Here is a 22,792-nt window from a genome sequence, read left to right as displayed (position 1 = left end):
GGTGCGTTCACGAATGGCACAAAAGGCTCAGTCATAGAGATATTAACGTAGTCAGAACTTTATGAACTGAAAACCTTGAAGAAAGTGTAAAATTTCAGAAATGCAGCAGCGGTTGCAAAAATATCTTAAATTGTGAGGTATGCTTAGAAGGCAAAATCAGAAGAATGAAATTTCCTCAAAAATCGTCTACAAATACAAAAGAAGCACTTGATTTAGTACATTCAGACGTTTGCGGTCCTATGCAAATACCACACCGTCGGACAAAACATATGTACTCACATTTATCTATGACTTATCAAAATATACCACCCTTTACCTTATTAAAGAAACATCAGAAACATTCGAAAAATTTAAAGAATTCGTAGAAATATGCAAAACGTTGTTCGCCAAGAAACCGAAAATGATTCGGACTGATAGAGGTAGCGAGTATATGAGTAGAACATTTCTGAAATATTTAGAAACTCATGGCAAACAGGATCTACGTACTGCTCCGTACAGTCCGCAACAAAACGGGGTTACAGAACGTAAAAATCGTACTCTAATAGAAATGGCTCGCTGAATGATCGTAGAGGCCAAAGTCGGAATTAGGTTTTAGGGCGAAGCAGTAATGATGGTAAATTGTATCCAAAATCGTCTTCCTGCTATAGGCATACAAAAGACACCATTTGAAAGTTGATTCGGTACAAGACCAAATATAGAGGACATACGCCGGTTCGGATTAAAATGCTATGTTTTCGTACCAAGTGAGAAGAGACAAAAACTTGTTTCAAAAGGCATCGAATCTATTTTAGTTGGCTATGACTACACATCCAAAGAATTCTGATGTTATGTTCCAAAAACTGGTAAGGTTATTATTAGTCGTGATGTGAAGTTCTTACACACGGATAGCGAATTAAAAATAAACCAGATTCAGGAGGAGAATATAGTCATACTACAAAATAGCAGAATGATCAGAATGTCACGAATGAAAAAGCCCATGAAGAAATTACCAACGATATAGACACACTACAAAAGGAAGAAAATAAGGGCAGAAGTGCTACGAGGTGGGCTGATGAAATGGTAAATTATAAAGAAGCGGATTTACTGAGTAATTTAGAAGCAAAAAGTTTAAAGGAAGTTTTGGCGAGCAAGCATAAAGGAGAATGGTTAGCAGTAATGCAAGAGGAAATGCAATCACTTCGAAATAATAGAACATGGGAGCTGTGTGAGTTACCACTCAACAGAAAAGCCATTGGTTGAAAATGGGTTTTTAAAACCAAAACCAATTGTCAAGGTAGTAATTGAACCCGAGCTACAGGGCTCGTTTAGTCGCAAAAGGTTTTTCGCAAAAATTTAGAACAGATTACGATCCCATATTTGCACCTGTAGCGAAACAATCAACTTTTCGAATTTTACTTACTATTGCAGCGAAAGAAAACCTTATAGTGCAACATTTAGACGCAGAAACAGCATTCTTAAACGGGGAACTTAAAGAGACAATATATATGAAGCAACCTCCAGGATTCGGAGTAGAAGAGGATGAGTATTTACGGACTTAAGCAATCAACCTGAGTTTGGAGCCAAGCACATAAAGGTACATAAAGTTTTATTAGATGCTGATTATATTCAAAGCAAAAATGACGCATGTTTTTACACATACGCAGGTGAGTTTTGCTATGTACTTATTTGTGTTGATGACTTGATCGTAGCAAGCAGATCAGCGGACTTAATCAGAATGTGTGAAAATGCTTTGAAAGCAAAATTGGAAATTCGGAATCTAGGAGATATACAAAATTACCTCGGACTGACAATCACAAAAACAAATGGATTTTATACACTCAACCAAAAGTCATATAGTATAGGTGGTCGCAGTGCGTAAGGGCCTTCTAATACGGTAAAGGTGAAAAATCAGATCCGCTAATTAATAACGGAAAGTATAGACAACTGGTTGGTAGTTTACTGTACTGTACGTTAGCAACTGAACAAGTTCTGGAGGATGTGGAGATGGCGGACAATCTCTCAGTAGACTCAGATGGATCAAACCTGGTGCGAATCAGGTAAGTACCGGTAAAAAGACTGAAGTTAATGGTGATTCGAACGCAGGTATTGGTCTATCCGCAAGGCAGATCAATCGAAGAAAACAGAAGGCGAAGAAAGCCGAAGCATTAGCTAAGGTAAGTACTCAAGCTCCGTCAATTTCGACACCTGTAATGGAAACGGGAAAGCGTGGCAGAACAGAGGATTCCTCTGTCACGTTGCACTTTCCCGGAAATGAAACGGGGTCTGTGCCAACGATCGGGAAGAGGAGAAAGTCAAAGAAGAGGGAAGTCGAGAGACGGAATTCGAAAATGTCTGCATCCTCGACCCAATCCAAGGCAGACAAACGTTTGCCTGACAAGGCAAAGGCTAAGGGACCTCAAATGTCGAATCACACTCTTCCGTCAACGAATCATTCGCGAGAATGGCAGCAAAAGCAATGACGGTGGAGATACATACTGACAAACAAAACAGTCTACTGTCCAAAGGGCAACAAGACTATCTTGACAGCTATCTTTGGAAAACTATCGGTGAGACGAAAGACGCGCTGACTTTCGAGGGGAAAAGTGTGGTGGACGACATCGTAAAGGTGCACTGTTCCAATGTTTTTTCCCGAGAATGGCTGGAAAAAGAGATAGCAAAAATTACCGCCTGCAAAACCAGCAAGTTCATTCTTGTTGAGAGTAGCAAAGAAGGCTGGTACGAGCGAGTGTCTGGATTCCGGGCCCTTCCTATAGTTCAGCAGAACTCCTCACCCGAATCCGTGTTCAGAACAAAGATCTTGACACGACTCTCTGGAGAGTATACTCGTGTATCAGGCAGACCTTGGGTCCCTCAAGGTGCTGAAGGCGAAGCACGGGTGCCGTCTTCACCTACATCTGGGGCGAATCCATTTCCGTGTGCAGGATAAAGTGGAGGACAAAGCGCTAAATATACTCAGTCTCATGACTAAGTAATATTTACACAGATAAATCTGCAGCATAGCAAAGCGTCTACGGCTCTCCTGTGCCGTAGGTATGCAAAATTGCAAACAAACCCACACATAATACAATACTAATACAAGAACCATGGGTATGTCACCAGCGTATTTGTGGTCTAGGTGCTATGTCGTGGGGACAAATACTTCATTGTGAAGGGAATGTGAGACCGCGAGCATGTATTATAATGCCGAGGTTGATCCAACACACGATGTTAAAAGAGCTATGCTCCGGAGATATCGTTGTTGCAAAAATAAAGTAATTGAAGAGTGGGAACAGTGTCGAGACTATCATAGTTGTGATGGGCTGTGATTCAAATTCACATAACACTGTATGGAGAATCAGCAAATGCAACCGTAGAGGTCTCAAGTTACTGAATTTTATCTTGTAATCCGATTTGGTCATTCAAAACACTGGTAACAAACCAACTTTTGTGACCAGAAGGAGACAAGGTGTGATTGATTTAACACTTACTAATAGGTCAGTTGGAAATCAAATCAACCGATGGCGAGTTTTGGAAGAGGACTCTATCTCCGATCATCGTTTTATCGAATTCCGACTGGGAATTGACACAATATCAATACCTTCCGGTAGGAATCCCCGAAATGTGGACTGGGACAGGTATGGTGAGCTTGTGACCGAGCGATTACCAAACCTGAAAAAACTCAAATCAGTAGAAATGATTGAAGATGCTACTAAGAAATTAGAAGGTACATTAATCAATTGCTTTGAGGAACTGTGCCCACTCAGGCAAAGTAGACAGGGGAAAGCGGTTCCTTGGTAGAACCCTGATCTGTCGAAGCTTCGTGTACGGTCTAGAAAACTTCTTGATAAGGCTTTCAAGACCCAAGCAGGGCTAATCATTGGCTTACACAGAGATAATATAAGAAAAAAGTACGGAAAGCCAAACTTGAATCCTATAGAAGTTTCTGCAGTAACGTCGAAGAAATGGGGGAAACAACGAGACTTTGTAAGGTCCTTCATCTAGACCGCTCATTAAGGCTGGATTCCATTAGAAAACTTGATGGTTCGTACACCATTTCCAAATCGGAAAAGTTTAATGTTCTACTCGAAACCCATTTTCCGGGTAGTAGAACTCTCTCTGAAGTAGAGAGTGGCATGAACAATAACGGTAACAACGGTGGAACCTCTAGGTACAGCTGGTATATTGCTAGTCGGATAGTGACAAAAGAATCGATAAGGTTTTCCTTGTCTTCCTTTGAGAACTTTAAGTCCCCTGGACCTGACGGAATATATCCAGCAATGCTTACATAAGGAGGAGACAGGCTGATTGAAGCCCTGAAAAGGATCTTCACAGCCTGTCTTGCATTTGGTTATATACCATCCCAATGGTGACGCGTACGAGTAGTATGTATTCTGAAACCAGGAAATGATGACTATTCCCTAGCAAAAAGTTTTAGACCAATCAGTTTGACATCGTTCGTGGTGAAAAGTCTAGAACGAGTGGCGGAGAAACATATTCGAGTGGGGGTATTGCCGAAAAGTTCACTTAGTAGAAATCAACACGCTTACTAGAGTGGAAAATCGTGTGAATCAGCCTTAAACGATCTTGTTAGCAAGATTGAAGCCGGGCTGGAAGCTGACGAATACACAATGGGCGTGTTCGTGTACATTGAGGACGGCTTTTGATAATGCCACTTTCGGCTCAATATCTGCTTCTGCCGAACGACACGGAGTTAATCAAACCATTGTAAAATGGATATATTCCATGCTCTCTGGGAGGCTGTTAACCGCTGGTGAAAGCAGTGACGAACTAATCACTGTCGGGGTCAAGCAAGGATGTCCTCAAGGGGTATTCTTTCTCCGCTGCTGTGGTGCTTCGTCGTAGACTCTCTACTAGTGGAGATGCAGGAACTCGGTTTTCATGTGCAAGCATAAGCGGACGATGTCTGTGCGCTAACATCGCATAAATCCCTAAGGAGGCTTTGCACGAAAGTGCAGAGGATTCTTGACAAAATCGATGACTGGTGCATGAGACAAGGTCTTTCCGTTAATCCGAACAAAACAACCATAGTCTTGTTTACGAGAAAACGGAAATTGGATGGACTCAGTCTTCCAACACTGAAAGGTGTGACACTTGGCCTTTCCGATGAAGTTAAATATGTACGAGTAATCTTGGATAAGAAGCTGACTTGGGAGACACACGTTTCATTGTAGGTGAATCGCGCATTGAGGATTTTTCAGCAATGCCGTAGAGCCTTTGGTAAAACCTGGGGTCTGAAACCTGCTGTGCTCCTATGGATATACACAGCACTTATCAGACTAATCATCACTTACGCTTCTGTGGTCTGGTGACGACGGAGCATGGTTAAGTCCACAATCCGGGAACTATACAGGCTACAAAGATGTGTATGTTTATGCATCACGGGTGCCATGAGTACAACCTCTGGTGATGTCCTAAATGCTATGCTTGATTTGCTCCCCCTGGATCTTAAGATACAACAGGAAGCAATAAAAGCAATGTGTAGACTCCATAAATATGGTTTCTGGCACGAAGACGGAACTTCGGGACACAGAGAAATCCTTAAGTTGCTATCCGAGCAATATCCGCGGTTTTTGGCACCTAAAGACGACCTGATACCCACCATTTCATTTGGAAGGAAATTTGCTGTCAGATTTCCATTGCGTGAGAAGACCGATATAAACATTCCAAACTTCGATATTTATTATACAAATCACATTGACAACAAATCTCATGGAGGCACGGCTATCATTATAAAAAGAGCAATAAAATGCGTAGAAATGGATGGCTATAAAGCAGAACATATACAGGCGACTACAGTCTGCATCAACACTTTGACTGGCCCAATAAATATATCAGCTGTTTATTGCCCACCCAAGTATAATAATACAAAACACCAATACCTCGATTATCTTCAATCAATTGTAAACCGATGCCTAGCAATGGGAGACTACAATGCTAAGCACGTAACATGGGATCTAGGATAACAACCACTAAAGGAAGACACCTATATGAGGCCATTAAGGCAAAGAGTAACACAGGAGAACCGACGTATTGGCCAACTGAGAAAAAACGTCCTGACTTAACCGACTTCTGTGTTATGAAAAACCTGACGCATGAAAACATTACAATAAAATCATGCCAATAAAATCACCAATAATAATAACGCTCCAGGATAGACCTGCTGGAAAAATCACCTCCTCGCTATATAACCATAAGGCAAACTGGAATATATTTCGTGATGTCATAAAAGAAAACATGGAAGCTAGAGTCTCTTTGAAATCCTCCACCGAACTGGTCTATGTAATTGTATACTTAAACGATAACATAATAAAAGCAGTTGCACAATCGACACCAAAATTAGACACTTTAACAACAAAGAAAGTCCTTGCTTTTATTTTAGACAAAATCAAACAAAAACGCAAACTTAGAAAAGACTGTCAACGCTCCAAACATTCAGCCGATAAAACTAAACTAAACAAATTATCAAATGAACTCAAAAAAATTCTCCAAGAACATAATGACAATTAACTGAAGAAGTACCTTACCAGACTCGAAACAACTACATCTATCAACTATTCCTTATGGAAAGCAACTAAAAAACTCACTAAAACCACCATACACAAGCCTCCAATAAAAACATATTCCAACACATGAGCAAGAACAAGAAAAAAAGGCTGGAACATTAGCTGACCACTTTAAAACCATATTTACAAATAGCATGGATAGTAAAAACATTGAGCTTCCAAACACAATTGAAAATGCAGAACACGCAAAAGAAGAAGTAAAATATTATATAAAGAAACTTGAAGACAAAAGACACCGGAATATGACCAAGTAAACGAAAAATACTAAAGGAGCTACCCGATACTATAATAAACTACATACGAGACCTCTTTAACGGAATAATTAGGCTACCATACTTTCCAAAAGCATGGAAAGTTGCATAAGTTATGTCGATCCCCAAGCCAAACGAGAACGCCACTGTTGCTAGCTCGTACAGACTAATTAGCTTGCTGCCCATCCTCGCCAAATTGTTTGAAAAAATACTGCTTGACAGAACTGATCCGATTCTAAAACAAAAATACGCTATCCCCTCAGACCAGTTTGGTTTCCGAAAACCACCTTCAACTGTGCAACAGATTCACAGAGTAGTAAACAAAATTACAGACGACTTCGATGAGAAGAAATATTGCATTGCCGGATATTTGGACATCACGAAAGCATTTCACACAGTATGGCACAAAAGACTTCTATATGAGCTAAAAAACATTTTACAACTTAACATGTTTAATATCCTTAAAGCTACATAACTGATAGACACTTCTTCATAAAATACGAAGATGAGTGCTCTGAAATCTAGACGGTTACAGCTGGAGTACCTCAAGGAAGCGTACTGGGCCCCATACTATACTTAGTATGCACAGCAGATATACCAACGCCAAATACTCGAGGATCAATGATAGCTACAATACATTTGCAGACGACACAGTTGTAATGTCAGTTGACAACAATGAAGAAGCAGCAACAAAAACACTACAAGATACGCTACCATTGTGTTGTAGAATGGTTTGAAAAATGAGGCATTGAGGTCAATATAGACAAAACACAACATGTTATATACGCGAAGAGAAGATCTGCAAGACATCCAATCCAAATTAACGGAGAAGACATAAAAATACACTCAAGAGCAAAATGTTTAGACATCACGATTAACTCAAAACTCACATGGAAATAACACATAATGAACAAGAGAAACGAGATGAAAAACAAATTCCGACAACTCTACTGGCTACTAGGAAAACAATCAACCCTAAGCTTATTTAATAAACAAATGATATACAATGATATGCATGGATCTACGGACTAGAAATTTGGGAGACTGACAGTAAATCAAACCTACAAATTATACAGAGAAGTCAATCTAAGATGCTAAGGACCATCACAAACGCAAATTGGTACATAAGAAATGACGATATTCACCGCGACCTTGGCATAGACGCCGTCACTGAAACAGTAAAAAGAAGCAGCAGTAAGCATATCTTGCGACTATTAGACTACAAAAACTAAGAAAAGAGACTGATACCGAAAACGGAACTTCAACCAAGGAGACTAAGCGCAAAGCACCCACAGATCTTGCTCGCACTGTTAATATAAATAAAATTATAGAAAACTAAACCACCAAAGACAATAATGTTCTCTTCCAAAGGGAAGGGACATTTTAATTCCAAACCCTAACCCCAATTCTTCTTCTTCTTAATTGGCGAGATAACCGTTTACGCGATTTTTGCCGAGTTTAACAAAGCGCGCCAGTCGTTTTTGTCTCGTGTTAACCGGCGCCAGTTGGAGACACCAAGTGAAGCCAAGTCCTTCTCCACTGGATATTTTCAACGCAGAGAAGGCCTTCCTCTTCCTCTGTTACCACCAGCTGGTACCGCATCGAATACTTTCAGAGCCGGGGCATTTGTATCCATTCAAACGATATGACCCAGCCAACGTAGCCGCTGGATCTTTATTCGCTGCGCTATGTCTATGTCGTCGTAAAGCTCCAATTACTTCTTGTTAATATTAACAGTTTGTAGTTTATAATGGAAATAAAACAAAAAAAAAAATAAAAATTAATTCGATTTTATTGTAATACTTACTCAAATCTTTACAATTTGAATGTTTACGATTTTCAGCGAATAATAATAAGGCCAAGCGTCAAAATGGAAACGGTGTTGCCGATATAATAATTCGCACCAAAAATTTTAATTCTACTACAATTTAAAAGTGTTTTTATAAAACATGTACGCATACTTGTAAATAATATGTTGATGTAAGATAGTTTGTAATAACACTTTATATTATATATATGTAAATAAAAAATAAATAAATAAATAATGGGCGCGTACACTTCTGTTAGGTGTTTGGCCGAGCTCCTCCTCCTATTTGTGGTGTGCGTTTTGATGTTGTTCCACAAATGGAGGGACCTACAGTTTCAAGCCGACTCCGAACGGCAGATATTTTTATGAGGAGCTTTTTCATGGCAGAAATACACTCGCAGGTTTGCCATTGCCTGCCGAGGGGCGATCGCTATTACAAAAATGTTTTTATTAATTTTGCTTTCACCGAGATTCGAACCGACGTCTCTCTGTGAATTCCGAATGGTAATCACGCACCAACCCATTCGGCTACGGCAGCCGCCGTATTGTAAATAATAATAATAATAAAAGGGAGCCGATTTGTCAAGAGGAAGCGATAAAGCTGCTTACTTACCTAACCTTCTGTAATTGAATCATGCATCACAAAGACGCAGTGAAGCTATAACAACAGAGCTCGCCAAAAGATACGAGCTGTGAGATCTAGAAATTTCGATAGCTATTAAGCACATGTAGTGATTCAGTCTTAAGGTGAACGTGTACGAGTATATGTAAAATAAAGTGTCGGAAATAAAGTAAAGCAAGTATTTGACAATCTAGTAATCGAACTCAGAGGGGTTATTATAAGAGATTAATTTGAAGTTTATCGTAAGAAAATTCGTAACAATATATTCATTTGCAGGCATCTGGCAATAGAGTACTGTTGTCAATCCAAGCTCGTGCTAGACAAGCATGTGGTTGGAGCACAGGGCGGAACTCTCCCTTCCTTTGATTCTGCAGGAGTACTTCGCGGCTGTAGAGTTATCAAGTGCGACGACGACTGGTCAAGGGTTGTCCTAGAAAAGAGTGTTGCTGAGATCAACAGCACACTGGAAGGCTTAAAACTTAAGCTTATTCCGGCCAAGGACATCCCTTGCCCTCCTCGCGCTCGCATTTGGCTACCGGTGATGGACTTGAGCGGTGCAGAAGTGCTGAAATACCTGAAGTCGCACAACCCTGCGGTGCCGATGGACGACTGGGCAATCGTGAAGGCAGAAAAACCGCAAAAGAGCAGCATGTCATTCGTTCTGCAGATCAACGATGAGTGCCTGCCAATATTAAAACAACAAGACAACAAAATGCGGTTTGGTCTGAGAAAGGCCAAACTGAAAATTTTCAAAGCAGACAGCAATGAAAATGAGGAAGACCCAGATGAGGTCGACAACAACATTCAGCTAGAAAAGCTGGACCTAGCTGAAGACAACAATAAACCCGATGCCTAGAGCCATACAGGTGAATCTGCAGCACTCGAAATGTGCTACAGAGAATCTGGATGTCTTCCTCAGGGAAGGGGACATCGACATCGGTTTCATACAGGAGCCCTGGGTCAGAGACAACGAGATTAAGGGGTTCCAAAACAACAAGAACATCAACTTATTCTACAACAAAGCTGACGGTAAGCCATGGTCATGCATAATCACTAAAAAACACTTAAAAGCTTTTCTGTGTTCTAATTTCAGTACTCCCGACTTTACGGTGGTGAAAGTGGAGCTGCAGAAATCGGCGATATACCTGGCATCAGTGTATATGCCACATGAGAAACCGGCGCCGCCAGACGAAGTGGCTCGATTCCTGTCAACACTAAACAACACAGACAAACTATTGATGGGCTGTGACGCAAACGCCAGAAACGAGCTCTGGGGCAGCTCAGAGACGAATGAAAGAGGTGAGTCACTTTTTGAATTCCTATTAAACACCAACCTAGACATATGTAATGTAGGGACCACCCCAACCTTCACTTTTCCGAGCTCGGCAAACTTTCCAGGCTGGGAAGAGGTCTTAGACGTTACCCTATGCCCAAACAATAATTCCCAAATAGTCACAAATTGGAGAGTATCCGACCAGAAATCCTTTTCGGACCATAGCTGGATCCTCTTTGATATCAATCTTAAGCTTGAGAAACCAATCCCATATAGAAATCCTAGAAGAACAAACTGGCACACATTCCGTAGAGTGACCCAGTCTAAACTTCAACACATAAATAAAACCATAACGTCAAGGGAAGACCTAGATGAGAAAGTAAGAGCTTTCGAAACTTCCCTGACGAAAGGACTTGAAGCTTCATGTCCCGCCACATATGGCAAAACAACCTATCCTACCTGGTGGAATGAAGATCTAAGTAAACTCAGAAAAATGGCAAGAGAAATCTTCAATATCTGCTACAAACATAAATACTTCAAACCCTACAAAGACTGCCTTAGGGAATACAAGAAAGCAATCAAAGAGCCTCGGACAGAGGCTTGGAGAGATTTTTGTAGTTCCATAGAATCGGCCAAAGATACGGCCAGACTAGGCAAGCTTTTATCCAAGGAACACTCCTGCCCTTCCTTCTTGAAGAAAGATAACGGAGAGTGGACAAAATCATCAGCCGACACTCTAGAACATCTGGTAAATACACACTTCGCAGGCAACACAGAATATATTGAGAACAATACTGACAGTGTTCAAACATCCAAACTATCACCCATTGTAATCAACCACATCGTATCCCAAGACAGAATATTATGGGCGATAAAAAACTTTGAACCATATAAGGCAGCCGGTCCAGATGGGATATTCCCAGCCATGCTGTGGAACACTCGAGAAACAACGATTCCTTGGCTGGAGGTCTTTTTCAGGAAAAGCCTTATGCTGGGGCACATACCAAAAAGCTGGAGAAGGGTTAAGGTAATCTTTATCCCTAAAGCTGGTAGACGCGGTCATGATACAGCGAAAGATTTCAGACCCATCAGCCTATCCTCCTTCATCCTCAAAACTCTCGAGCGATTGTTGGATGTATATCTCAGAAAGTCCACAGAGACAGCTCTTCATGAGGTTGTAAGTGCGATTGAGAGGAGCATAGAATACAAGCAATACTCACTAGTCGCTTTTCTCGACATAGAGGGGGCCTTCAACAATGTTACGACAAGATCTATAATTGAGGCTCTTAGCATGTTAGGCATAGACATAGGGCTCAACGAATGGATAGAGAACATGCTCAAAACTAGAATAATCATCGGCGAGGTAGGCAGCAGCACGATAAAACGCTCTGTCAACAGCAAATATAGCACTTTACACGTGTAAGAGAATGTTGGGAAAAAAATGGGGTCTCCAACCAAAATTATCCAACTGGTCCTACACAGCCATTGTAAGGCCAATACTAACATATGCGGCACTGGTTTGGTGGCCTGCAACAGAAAGGAAATACAACAAAACTAAGCTGAACAAGATACAAAGAACAGCGTGTATCCTAACTACAGGAGCGCTTAGCACCAGTCCTACTGAAGCGCTCAATGTACTAACACATCTATTGCCATTCTTCTTCTTAATTGGCGCGATAACCGCTTACGCGATTTTGGCCGAGATTAACAAAACGCACCAGTCGTTTCTCTCTCGTGCTAACCGGCGCCAATTGGACACACCAAGTGAAGCCAAGTCCTTCTCCACCTGATCTTTCCAACGCAGAGGAGGCCTTCCTCTTCCTCTGCTACCACCAGCTGGTACCGCATCGAATACTTTCAAAGCCGGAGCGTTTGTATCCATTCGGACGACATGACCCAGCCAACGAAGCCGCTGGATCTTTATTCGCTGCGCTATGTCTATGTCGTCGTAAAGCTCATACAGCTCATCGTTCCATCGTCTACGATATTCGCCATTGCCAACGTGCAAAGGTCCAAAAATCTTACCCAGAATCTTTCTCTCGAACACTCCAAGCGTCGCTTCATCGGATGTTGTCATCGTCCAAGCTTCTGCGCCATACGTTAGGACGGGCATGATGAGAGTCTTGTAGAGTGTTAGTTTTGTTCGTCGAGAGAGGACTTTACTACTCAATTGCCTACTTAGTCCAAAGTAGCACTTGTTGGCAAGAGAGATTCTACGTTGGATTTCAAGGCTGACATTGTTATCGGTGTTAATGCTGGTTCCTAAATACACGAAGTCTTTTACAACCTCAAAATTATAACTGTCAACAGTGACGTGGGTACCGATACGCGAGTGCGCCGACTGTTTGTTTGAAGACAGGAGGTACTTCGTTTTGTCCTCGTTCACCACCAAACCCATTCGCTTTGCCTCTTTATCCAGTTTGGAGAAGGCAGAACTAACAGCGCGGTTGTTAAGGCCGATGATGTCAATATCATCGGCATACGCCAGCAATTGTACGCTCTTATAAAAAATTGTGCCTGAGCGATTAAGTTCTGCGGCTCGTACGATGCTCTCCAACATCAGGTTAAAGAAGTCACACGACAGCGAGTCACCCTGTCTGAAACCTCGTTTGGTATCAAACGGCTCGGAGAGGTCCTTCCCAATTCTGACGGCGCTGCTGGTGTTGAGCAACGTCATCTTACATAGCCGTATTAGTTTTGCGGGGATACCAAATTCAGACATCGCGGCATACAGGTAACTCCTTTCCGTACTGTCGAATGCAGCTTTGAAGTCGACGAAAAGATGGTGTGTGTCGATTCTCCTTTCATGGGTCTTTTCCAGGATTTGGCGTATTGAGAATATTTGGTCAATGGTGGACTTTCCAGGTCTGAAGCCACACTGATAAGGTCCAATCAGTTGGTTGACGGTGAGCTTCAGCCTTTCACACAATACGCTCGCTAGAACCTTATAGGCGATATTTAGAAGACTAATCCCGCGGTAATTGGCACAAATTGCAGGATCGCCCTTCTTATGGATTGGGCAGAGCACACTTAAATTCCAATCGGCAGGCATGCTTTCATCCGACCATATTTTGCATAGGAGCTGATGCATGCACCTTACCAGCTCCTCGCCGCCATGTTTGAATAGCTCAGCCGGCAGTCCGTCGGCGCCCGCGGCTTTGTTGTTTTTTAGCCGTGATATTGCTATTCTCACCTCGTCATGGTCGGGTAACGGAACGACAATTCCGTCGTCAACGATTGGGGTATCGGGATCTTCACATTCTCTATGACATGCGCAGCTGTCACCGTTTAACAGGTTCGAGAAGTGTTCCCTCCATAATTTAAGATTGCTCTGTACGTCAGTCACCAGATCGCCGTCTTTGTTCTTACAGGAAAACGCCCCGGTCTTGAAACCTTCTGTAAGCCGCCGAACTTTCTGGTAAAATTTTCGGGCGTTGTTCCTGTTGGCCAGCATCTCAAGCTCCTCGCACTCACGTATTTCGGCCTCTCGTTTCTTCTGTCGGATAATACGTCTCTCTTCCTTTTTCAGCTCTCTGTAGCGATCCCACATGGCTCGCGTTGCGCCCGATCGCAGCGTGGCTCTATAGGCGGCATCCTTTCTTTCTGCGGCAGCATTACATTCCTCGTCGTACCAATTGTTTTTTCGGGCTCGCCGGAATCCGATTTCTTCTTCGGCGGCGGTACGTAGTGAACGAGAAATGTTGCTCCATTGCTCGCGCATGCCGGTTTGTTGGGCAGTGCTCTCCAAGAGCAGGAGTGAGAGTCGAGTGGCGAATCTTCTGGCTGTCTGTTGTGATTGCAGCTTTTCGATGTCGAACATTCTTTGCGTAGGTAGATGTACGTTTTTTGCTGCACAGAGGCGGGTGCGCAGCTTGGCTGCAACAAGGTAATGATCCGAGTCGATGTTGGGCCCTCGGATCGTACGTACATCTAATACACTAGAAGCGTGTCTTCCATCTATCACAACATGATCGATCTGGTTTCGCGTTTTTCGATCAGGAGACAGCCAGGTAGCTTGGTGTATCTTTTTATGCTGGAATCTGGTGCTGCAGACTACCATGTTTCGGGCCCCGGCGAAGTCGATCAGCCTCTGTCCGTTACCGGATGTTTCGTTGTGCAGGCTGAATTTTCCGACTGTGGGACCAAAAATTCCCTCCTTGCCCACCCTGGCGTTGAAGTCGCCAAGCACGATTTTTATGTCGTGGCGGGGGCAGCGCTCATAGGAACGTTCCAAGCGCTCATAGAAGGAATCTTTGGTCGCATCGTCCTTCTCTTCCGTCGGGGCGTGGGCGCAAATTAGCGAGATGTTAAAAAATCGCGCTTTGATGCGGATTATTGCGAGACGCTCGTCCACCGGAGTGAACGACAGTACTTGGCGACGAAGTCTCTCTCCCACAACAAATCCGACACCGAATTTGCGCTCCTTTACATGGCAGCTGTAGTAGACGTCGCAAGGTCCTATGGTTTTCTTACCTTGCCCCGTCCATCGCATCTCTTGGATGGCAGTGATGTCAGCCTTTACTCTCACGAGGACATCAACCAGCCGGGCAGAGGCACCTTCCCCATTAAGGGACCGGACATTCCAGGTGCATGCCCTCAAATCATATTCCTTATTTCGTTTGCAGGGGTCGTCATCAGTAAAGGCAGTTCTCATCCGAGGCTTTGTAATTCTTTTCATTGGGGGGGATTTTTAAGTGGCGGGTCCCAAACCCAGCGCACAACCAGCTATCCTGGAATGCTTCGCCTTCTCACGTTAGCTCACTCCCGAACGGGTGTTCGGGAGCTACCCAGAGGATACGTGGGCTAATCCCGGCCGTTGTGAGCTGCTTGAACCATATGTAGAAGAATCGTCCTGGCCACTCCCAAGTGAATGGCGATCAGTAACTTTCCCCACTTGCGTGGACTTCTACACATGGAACCATCCTCCCATTCTATTCCATTTGTCCTATTCCATCTATCCTATTGCTATTAGATTTACACATTAAAACAATAGCTACTTGCAGCGCGGTGAGACTCAGAGACATAGGAAGCTGGACAACAAGGTCGTACGGTCACAGTAAGATCCCCCTACAGGGACCCCCGCTGCTCAAAAACGGATCAGACTACAAAATCCCAGACCTAAACTTCAAGAAAGGCTTTACGGTACGTTTCCCACCGAGAGCCGAGTGGAGCAAAGGAGAGGTGATTGGAAGATACGACTTCGAAATTTATACCGATGGTTCTAAGATGAACTGTGGTGTGGGAGCTGGCTTCCATTCGGAGCCACTCAACCTATCTCAATCAATTCGTCTTCCTGATTATGCCACCGTGTTCCAGGCAGAACTTTTAGCGATCAGAGAAGCATGCAAATCCCTAGAACTCTACAAGGAAGTTGGTGCAAGAATAGCTATCTTCTCAGACAGTCAAGCAGCTATTAAGGCCCTAGACTCCAACTACATTACATCCAAACTGGTCCTACAGTGTAGAGAGGAGCTGAAACTGCTCAGCCATTGCCTTGAAATTACCCTGATAGGGGTTCCTGGTCATAGGAACATACGGGGTAATGAGATAGCGGATGAGCTAGCAAGAAAGGGCTCGACACTAGACATAGCAGAGGCGGTGGCAGTCTCCATCCCACTGAACACACAAAAAGCATCCATTGCTTCACACTATCATGCTTTAGCCGAAAGAAGATGGAAGCAAATACCTACATGTATTTCAACAAAAAACACATGGCCGTCATACAAAATCCAAAGGACAAATGACCTGCTAGGATGTTCTCGGCCAAACATTTCACGCATCACTGCAACCCTTACAGGGCATTGGAAAGTAGGGGATCATGCAGCTAGACTCAATCTACCCTTCAATCCTATCTGTAGAAGCTGTCAAGCGGAAGGGGCGAAGGAAAGTCTTGTCCACTATTTATGTGAATGTCCGGGACTAGCCAGGGCACGACTCCGATCCTTCGGTAAGCCTTTCCTGCAGCAAGTTAAGGAAATCTCAGACATTGAGATAAAGGATTTGCTGCTATACTTGGACCTCACTAAATGGATCTGACTTGAAAAAAAAAAAAAAAAAAAAAAAACCTTAATCATCATCACACGAGATAGTGGTAGTAAAACGGTGCTGGTCACTAATTAGGAGCATATTCAGCTCAGAAATGCTCAACCACCTCAACAACAACAACAACAACTGTTGTCAATTCTAATAAATTGTTATTTCCATTTAAAATTAGAAAGTGTTGACATTGATAAATGCCTTTGCATTTAATTTTTATTGAAATATTTCGAATACAAATATAAAAACACGCATGTGACTGTAAATTTAAGTTTTGAAAAAAAAAATATATATTATAATGTGCTAAACCATAGTGAAGTTGCCGAAGGTACTTTGAAGGCAAATAATTATTATTTCTGGAAAATTCGGAGTTATAAGGTTTGTTCCTGAACCACCCTTAATAATACGTTCACATATAAGTAGATGATCTACTTTTTCGTGCTTAACTCCCAATCCGTAATTAAAAAGCGAGATTTCCCATATAAAATTTCTCTCCAAAAATCTGAGATTAAAAAATAATCCTAGATAAGAATCAAGGTGGATTTAATAAGGTGACAGCATTCACCCAGCTGAATTTATCGCCGTAGGTATGGCTTACGTCAAAATGATATGCTTTGTTTGTATGTATTGGTATGTTCACATTCGTATGTTTACATTTGCTTGCTGATTTTGACATGATGCTTGCACCAAACGCAACAACAAATACATGTAGGGTTTTACTTATATGTGTTTGCTGTCACCTGTAACAAATTCGCCTTGATAAGAATCATACTTTTTGACGTACAACCCCTGTGTTATCAATAATTATTGTTACGAATGTGAGGAGAAACATCAAAATAAAAACTAAATGAAATGGACGCCGGCAAAGAAAACAGGTCTGTAAACAAAATTCTTATAAAATGTTTGTTAATTATTATTAATTATGGATTCATTTTATTATGGTATAGAAAAAGCCCTAGCATTGGTATAGAGAGGCGGGCGAGTTTCTTTTGGAGTTGTGGGAGGAGAAGCTGCCGCAACTACGAGGCTGCAAAAGAAATACGAATGTATATGAAGGTTCAAATACATAATTATCAAATAAATATAGGTAGCTTTGTTCAATAGCAATTGTTCCGATGTAATTCTAAAAATAGTGTTCTTATTTTACAGAGATGTTTCCTACACATGTTGGGCCTTCAGGCGATACCCCATCTGCGTGGGAGTACTACGATAAAGTGCACCATATCCTTGAGAGATACAAATATTTCTACCTAGAAGCAATTATAGAAGAAACTGTAGGTTATTGCGTGAAGCTTTATAGTCGTATGCCTATATTAATTGTTTTTTAATTATTATTTAATAAAGTCAAAGGTCTCGTTCCAATTGAGACAGAGGAAGAATGCTCTACAGCAGCACTTCTCGAATGCAAGCACCTTCGGCTGAACTTTCATTGGAATTGCCTTCAAACCGCCCCGAAAAAACGGAGAAAGGATAACGAAAATTTCCAGTATGCAGTTTTGGATGAATTTCGGGCGGTCAACCAAACGATTGCCCGAGAAATTCAAGAACTGAAGGAAGAAGCCCGGCAAATTGAGAGGGAACGGAATGCTATTCTCGAAAAAATTTTAGAGGCCTTTAAGCAAAATTTATATATACCACACCAAAAAAGAAACAAACTTAAGATTTTAAAAGAAAAATTTAAAAAAAAATGTGATAAATGAATGATTTTTATTTTATGTTCACAGAATACGAATTTTAAGTTTACAGACAAATTGTTAGGACTTTAAGTAGGTTTAATTAATTTAATAAAAAAAAATGTATTTAAAAAGAAAAATGTGAAATAAATAACATTTAAAAGGAAGATAAAAACAAAGCGATTGATTCTGTAACGTGTTCTGCGCTGAATTTGTTGTATTGGTGACGTTAAGTTGCGAATTCAAAATTTGTTTGTCGCTGAGGAGAGTGCTTTGAAGAGTTTGCTTTTATGTGTCCATAAACGCTTTAGCCTGTTCTTGTTATTACACAATGTAATATCGAATTTCGCATGCGTATTGCTGCCTTATTTTTTTGCAACCTGAGTAAACGTCGCATACGGATTTCCTCCAACTGTTTATTATTAGCAGCCAATTGCACAATTGAATTAGCTATTCCTTCTCCTTATATTTTCTTCATATCGTTAATAATAATTAAAGAAACCAAAAACATCGAAATATTCCACCAAAATAGTTTCTATGAAGAAAAGCCTTTCACAACAGTATTAACAGCTGATTGTCAATTTTGCAGGTAATCTGCCATATGTGAACGGGTAGATTAATTTGGTGGGCTGAGCTTTCCATTGCTATCACGATATATTTGCTTATAATGTTTAAGTGCGTGGACTGAATTTAAAAATTATAAGACGCAAATGTAGTCACATATCAGCCTTTTGATTTATAGTACTTTTCATTAATTACAATTAATAATTAATAGCAATATTTGACGTTTAAAATGCTTACTTTTTTCATAAGCTTGAAAAAATGCCCTATTACAGACGCTTATTTCACTTAAATACAAACATAGAAAAGTAACAATATTCACTTATAAACATTCTTTATTAAATGAAGATTCGATTTAAAGCTATTTTTACTAAATAATACTCCAAATTCTATTAAAATTCTATTATTACAAATGTTCTCCTAAACGTTTGTCATACCGTACAGAATAGATGTGAGGAGCGAACTGTCAAACGAACAATGAGAGAGAAGAACAAAGCGAAATAAAAAAAATCAAGTCAACCAAAAGGGAACATTTCTTTTATTATTATTTTTTTTATTTATATGGGGGCTTTTTTGTTTTCAAATATATAATATACATGTTACAAGAACAAATATTTTTATAAATACTGAAAGTTTGGAATAAAAATCGCGCGGTTTCTATTATTATTATCGCCTGCGGCGCTTTTTTGTCTTCAAACATACATACATGTTACAAAAAAAAAATATTTTATAAATACTGAAAATTTGGAATAAAAATCGGGCGGTGCCACGCCCCCTCCACCATCCATTCAAATATATCACTATATATTTTTTTACACTTCACTAAAATTCACTAAACATACTTGTATTCGAATTATTTTCATTAAAATTAAATGCAAATGCATTTGTCCATATAATCACTTTCCAATTTTAATCGCGAATAAGAAGATTCAAATGACAACAGTATGGTGTTGCCGGATGCCTGCAACTGAAAACAAAAATATGAACGCAAACGAAGTATTTCAGTTTAGTGTTAATGATGGGGATGGGAGTTATTATTCCTCCTTACCACACACACGCATATGTCGTTTTAATTTGGTTTCAATGGTTTTAACACGGAAAGGAGTTCTACGCAAAAATACTGAAATCGCGAGATCTGCGCAAAAAATCTGTGGATTGCATAGTCGGAGTTGGACTGATGAGGGTTATTTTTTTAAAGGACACGAGTTTTTTAATAACGACAACTAAAACCACCTCATTTATTTAACAGACATGATAATCGAGTTTTTGTGGAGAATATCTGATTATAAAAAGCATGAGGACCCGTTTGTAAAATTGATTGAAGCAATACAATATACTTCTAAACTGTAATTTTTGGTTTTTAATTACTTTATTATTTTTTGCGATATTGAATATCATTATTTTTAAGCTTCGATGAGTTAAATACGTTCATAACATAATCCAGACAATCGCACTGTTTTTATATAAAATTTTCTCCTACAACGCTTGCTTTGTATGTTTATATATTCAAAAATGTTTCTGAATTTTAAACTACAGCAAAGAATTCTGCAGATTTACAATCAACCCTCCACTGAGCATCTCTGCATACGAACCTCGTTTTTATTTCAGGTGTATGGCAACACCAACTTTTCGCTAAAATAAGCAACTTTAACATTAAATTATTTAAAAATTATATGTTTCCGATGAGTGAAATTTTCAGTTTTAAGATGGTGATACACCCCTCAAACAACCCCCCACCACCCCGCTTTAAAGGTTTTTTTCAAAGCAGATTACATGATACTAAATTTTTCCCCTATTTTAATTTTATTTTTGCCCACTTACCTACGTAAAAAGTTCAAACTGAACTGAAATGTATATACTCATTAGAGCACAACAATTAATGTTAATCGGTTATCGATTACAAGCTGATACATTTGCCCTTAACTAATAGAATTTGAGTAATTTAATAATATCATAAATACAGCAAATTAGTTTCGTATTTAACAAGTATTCGTTATGGAGAATGAATTTGATTTTAGTGGCTGTGGTCCACTAAGTGCAGTGGTGCAAAGAGACTCCTTGAGTAGTACTGGCTCTTCGGTATCTGCTAGTAGCACATCCAATTCTACAAAGACGGCACTGAACGATTGCTCTGTAGCATGGATAAGTTACCTCAACTCGCTAAATAACTTGTGTTGTGCTGGAAGTAAATTGAGTAGTACACTGACGGTAAGGCAGTCCTAATTGTAGTTTTGGCAAAACTTTCCATTACTACCACGATATATTTGAATATAAGGGGAGGGGGTGTGGCACCGCCCACTACGCCCATTAGAAAGAGCAAGGTCACACCATTATAACTGTGAAAGCCCCAACTTCCTAGGGCCCCTATAGAACCCCCAGGAGAAGTTAAAAAATTTGGTTTTTTCGGCCGCATTTGCAGTTTGTACTGAAATACAGTTGCAGAGAAGTGTATACAGCAGTCGTCAACCCAGCAAGCATTTAACTTACAGTTAGTAACATAAATAAGTATACAGGAGCCTGATTTATGGAATTGTTTGACGCTAACGCTTTCCTTAATATGTAATACAAAAATTTTACACATGGTAATTGAGTACTGGGATAAGCTTTCATATGCGCCTTAATTTAGCTGTAAATTTTAGGTACTGTTATCCACGCTTTGCTTTGCCTTTGATGTCAGGGAAATTTATGTCAAAAGTTAGTATACAGCAAACGATTGTTCAGTTGGCATAACATTTATTTTTACGCATTGATTAAAAAAGTTAGAACTATTAAAAGGAAATAATCAAAGTGAGTATAAAAATTTAGAGAAGTACGTTTTGTATTAATTTTTGCAACCTTTTTAGTAATGGGACCAAGAGGAAAAGAGCTTTCTGATGATTTAAAAAAACTGATTATAAAATATCACAAGGAACATAAATCATTGCGAGAAATCGGTCGTTTGATAAATAGGAATTTTGCTACAGTTCAAAAGATTGTGAATAAATATAAAAGTGCGGGAAACACCACTAATAAAGAGCGTTGTGGGCGTCCGCCGCTCTTAAGCCCCAGAGAAAGCAAAATCAGGACAAACCCCAAAATGAGTGCCCCCAAATTGAAATCTCAAGTTGAAAATGAGACTGGAAAACAATTTAGCACCCAAACTATTCGCCGGGTTTTGCATAGTGCTGGTTATCATGGGCGCAGTGTTAGGAAAAAGTCCTTCGTGAGTAGTGTCAATCGGAGTAATCGGATTTCATTCGCAAAATATCATGAAAAATATGACCAAACGTTTTGGAAATAAGTCATATTTTCTGATGAGTGTAAGTTCAGTATCTGTGGATCTGATTGCCGTGAAAAAGTTTGGAGAAAAATTAACGCGGAATTGGATCCAAACAATATGACCGGCACTGGGGTTGAAAACTTGGTCTTTATCGAAAATATGGACCGATATGGTTACTTAAATATTTTGAAAAATATTTTAAAAGAAAGCGCTATGAAATTGGGCCTTGGAGCAACGTTTATCTTCCAGCAGGATAATCACCCCAAGCACACATCCAACATTGTACGAGAGTGGCTGTTATACAATGTGCGAAAACAGCTGTAAACACCGCCACAGTCCCCGGATACCAACCCAATCGAACATTTATGGGAACATTTAAAGCGGCAAATACGTAAACACGACAGTCGGTTCTACGTTACCGAAACGACCCGGATTTATATCCGGCCAAGGACTGTCACTCCAGCAGCATTCACCGTATGTAAGTATGGGAAATGTTTATGCTGCTACTACAACAACAACAACATAAACATCCGATTAGAAATATGTAATAACTGAAAAACGTCTTTCAAGAGGAATGGAATAAAATACTACCAGCTGTAACTGAAAACTTGGTGAAATCAATGCCATCACGACTTAAAGCGATTGTAAAGTCTAATGGTTATCCTACCAAATACTAGGATTAGATTTTAATTATGTTTTTGATTTCACAAATTAATAATATGATGAACTGTATACTTACTTTTGAGA

The 22,792-nt window shown here is 40.4% G+C and overlaps 1 protein-coding gene and 1 long non-coding RNA gene across 2 annotated transcripts; both read left to right on the top strand.

The window, feature by feature from the left end:
- The first annotated feature begins 7,489 nt into the window (after positions 1–7,489).
- LOC128871310 (uncharacterized) lies at positions 7,490–10,099 on the top strand. The gene is made up of 2 exons (XM_054113325.1): positions 7,490–7,545; positions 9,520–10,099. The coding sequence occupies exons 1-2, from the start codon at positions 7,490–7,492 to the stop codon at positions 10,097–10,099; spliced, it is 636 nt and encodes a 211-aa protein (XP_053969300.1).
- A 10,567-nt stretch (positions 10,100–20,666) lies between these two features.
- Positions 20,667–22,785, top strand: LOC128871309 (uncharacterized). The gene is made up of 3 exons (XR_008455877.1): positions 20,667–21,368; positions 21,426–21,573; positions 21,630–22,785. It is a non-coding gene; the product is annotated as an uncharacterized LOC128871309 (long non-coding RNA).
- The last annotated feature ends 7 nt before the right edge of the window (positions 22,786–22,792 follow it).

Source organism: Anastrepha ludens, unplaced genomic scaffold, assembly GCF_028408465.1.
Source record: "Anastrepha ludens isolate Willacy unplaced genomic scaffold, idAnaLude1.1 ptg000114l, whole genome shotgun sequence".
NCBI classification, from domain to species: domain Eukaryota; kingdom Metazoa; phylum Arthropoda; class Insecta; order Diptera; family Tephritidae; genus Anastrepha; species Anastrepha ludens.
The sequence above is the reverse complement of the archived record's forward strand: the minus strand, read 5'-3'. Positions and strand labels throughout refer to the sequence as shown.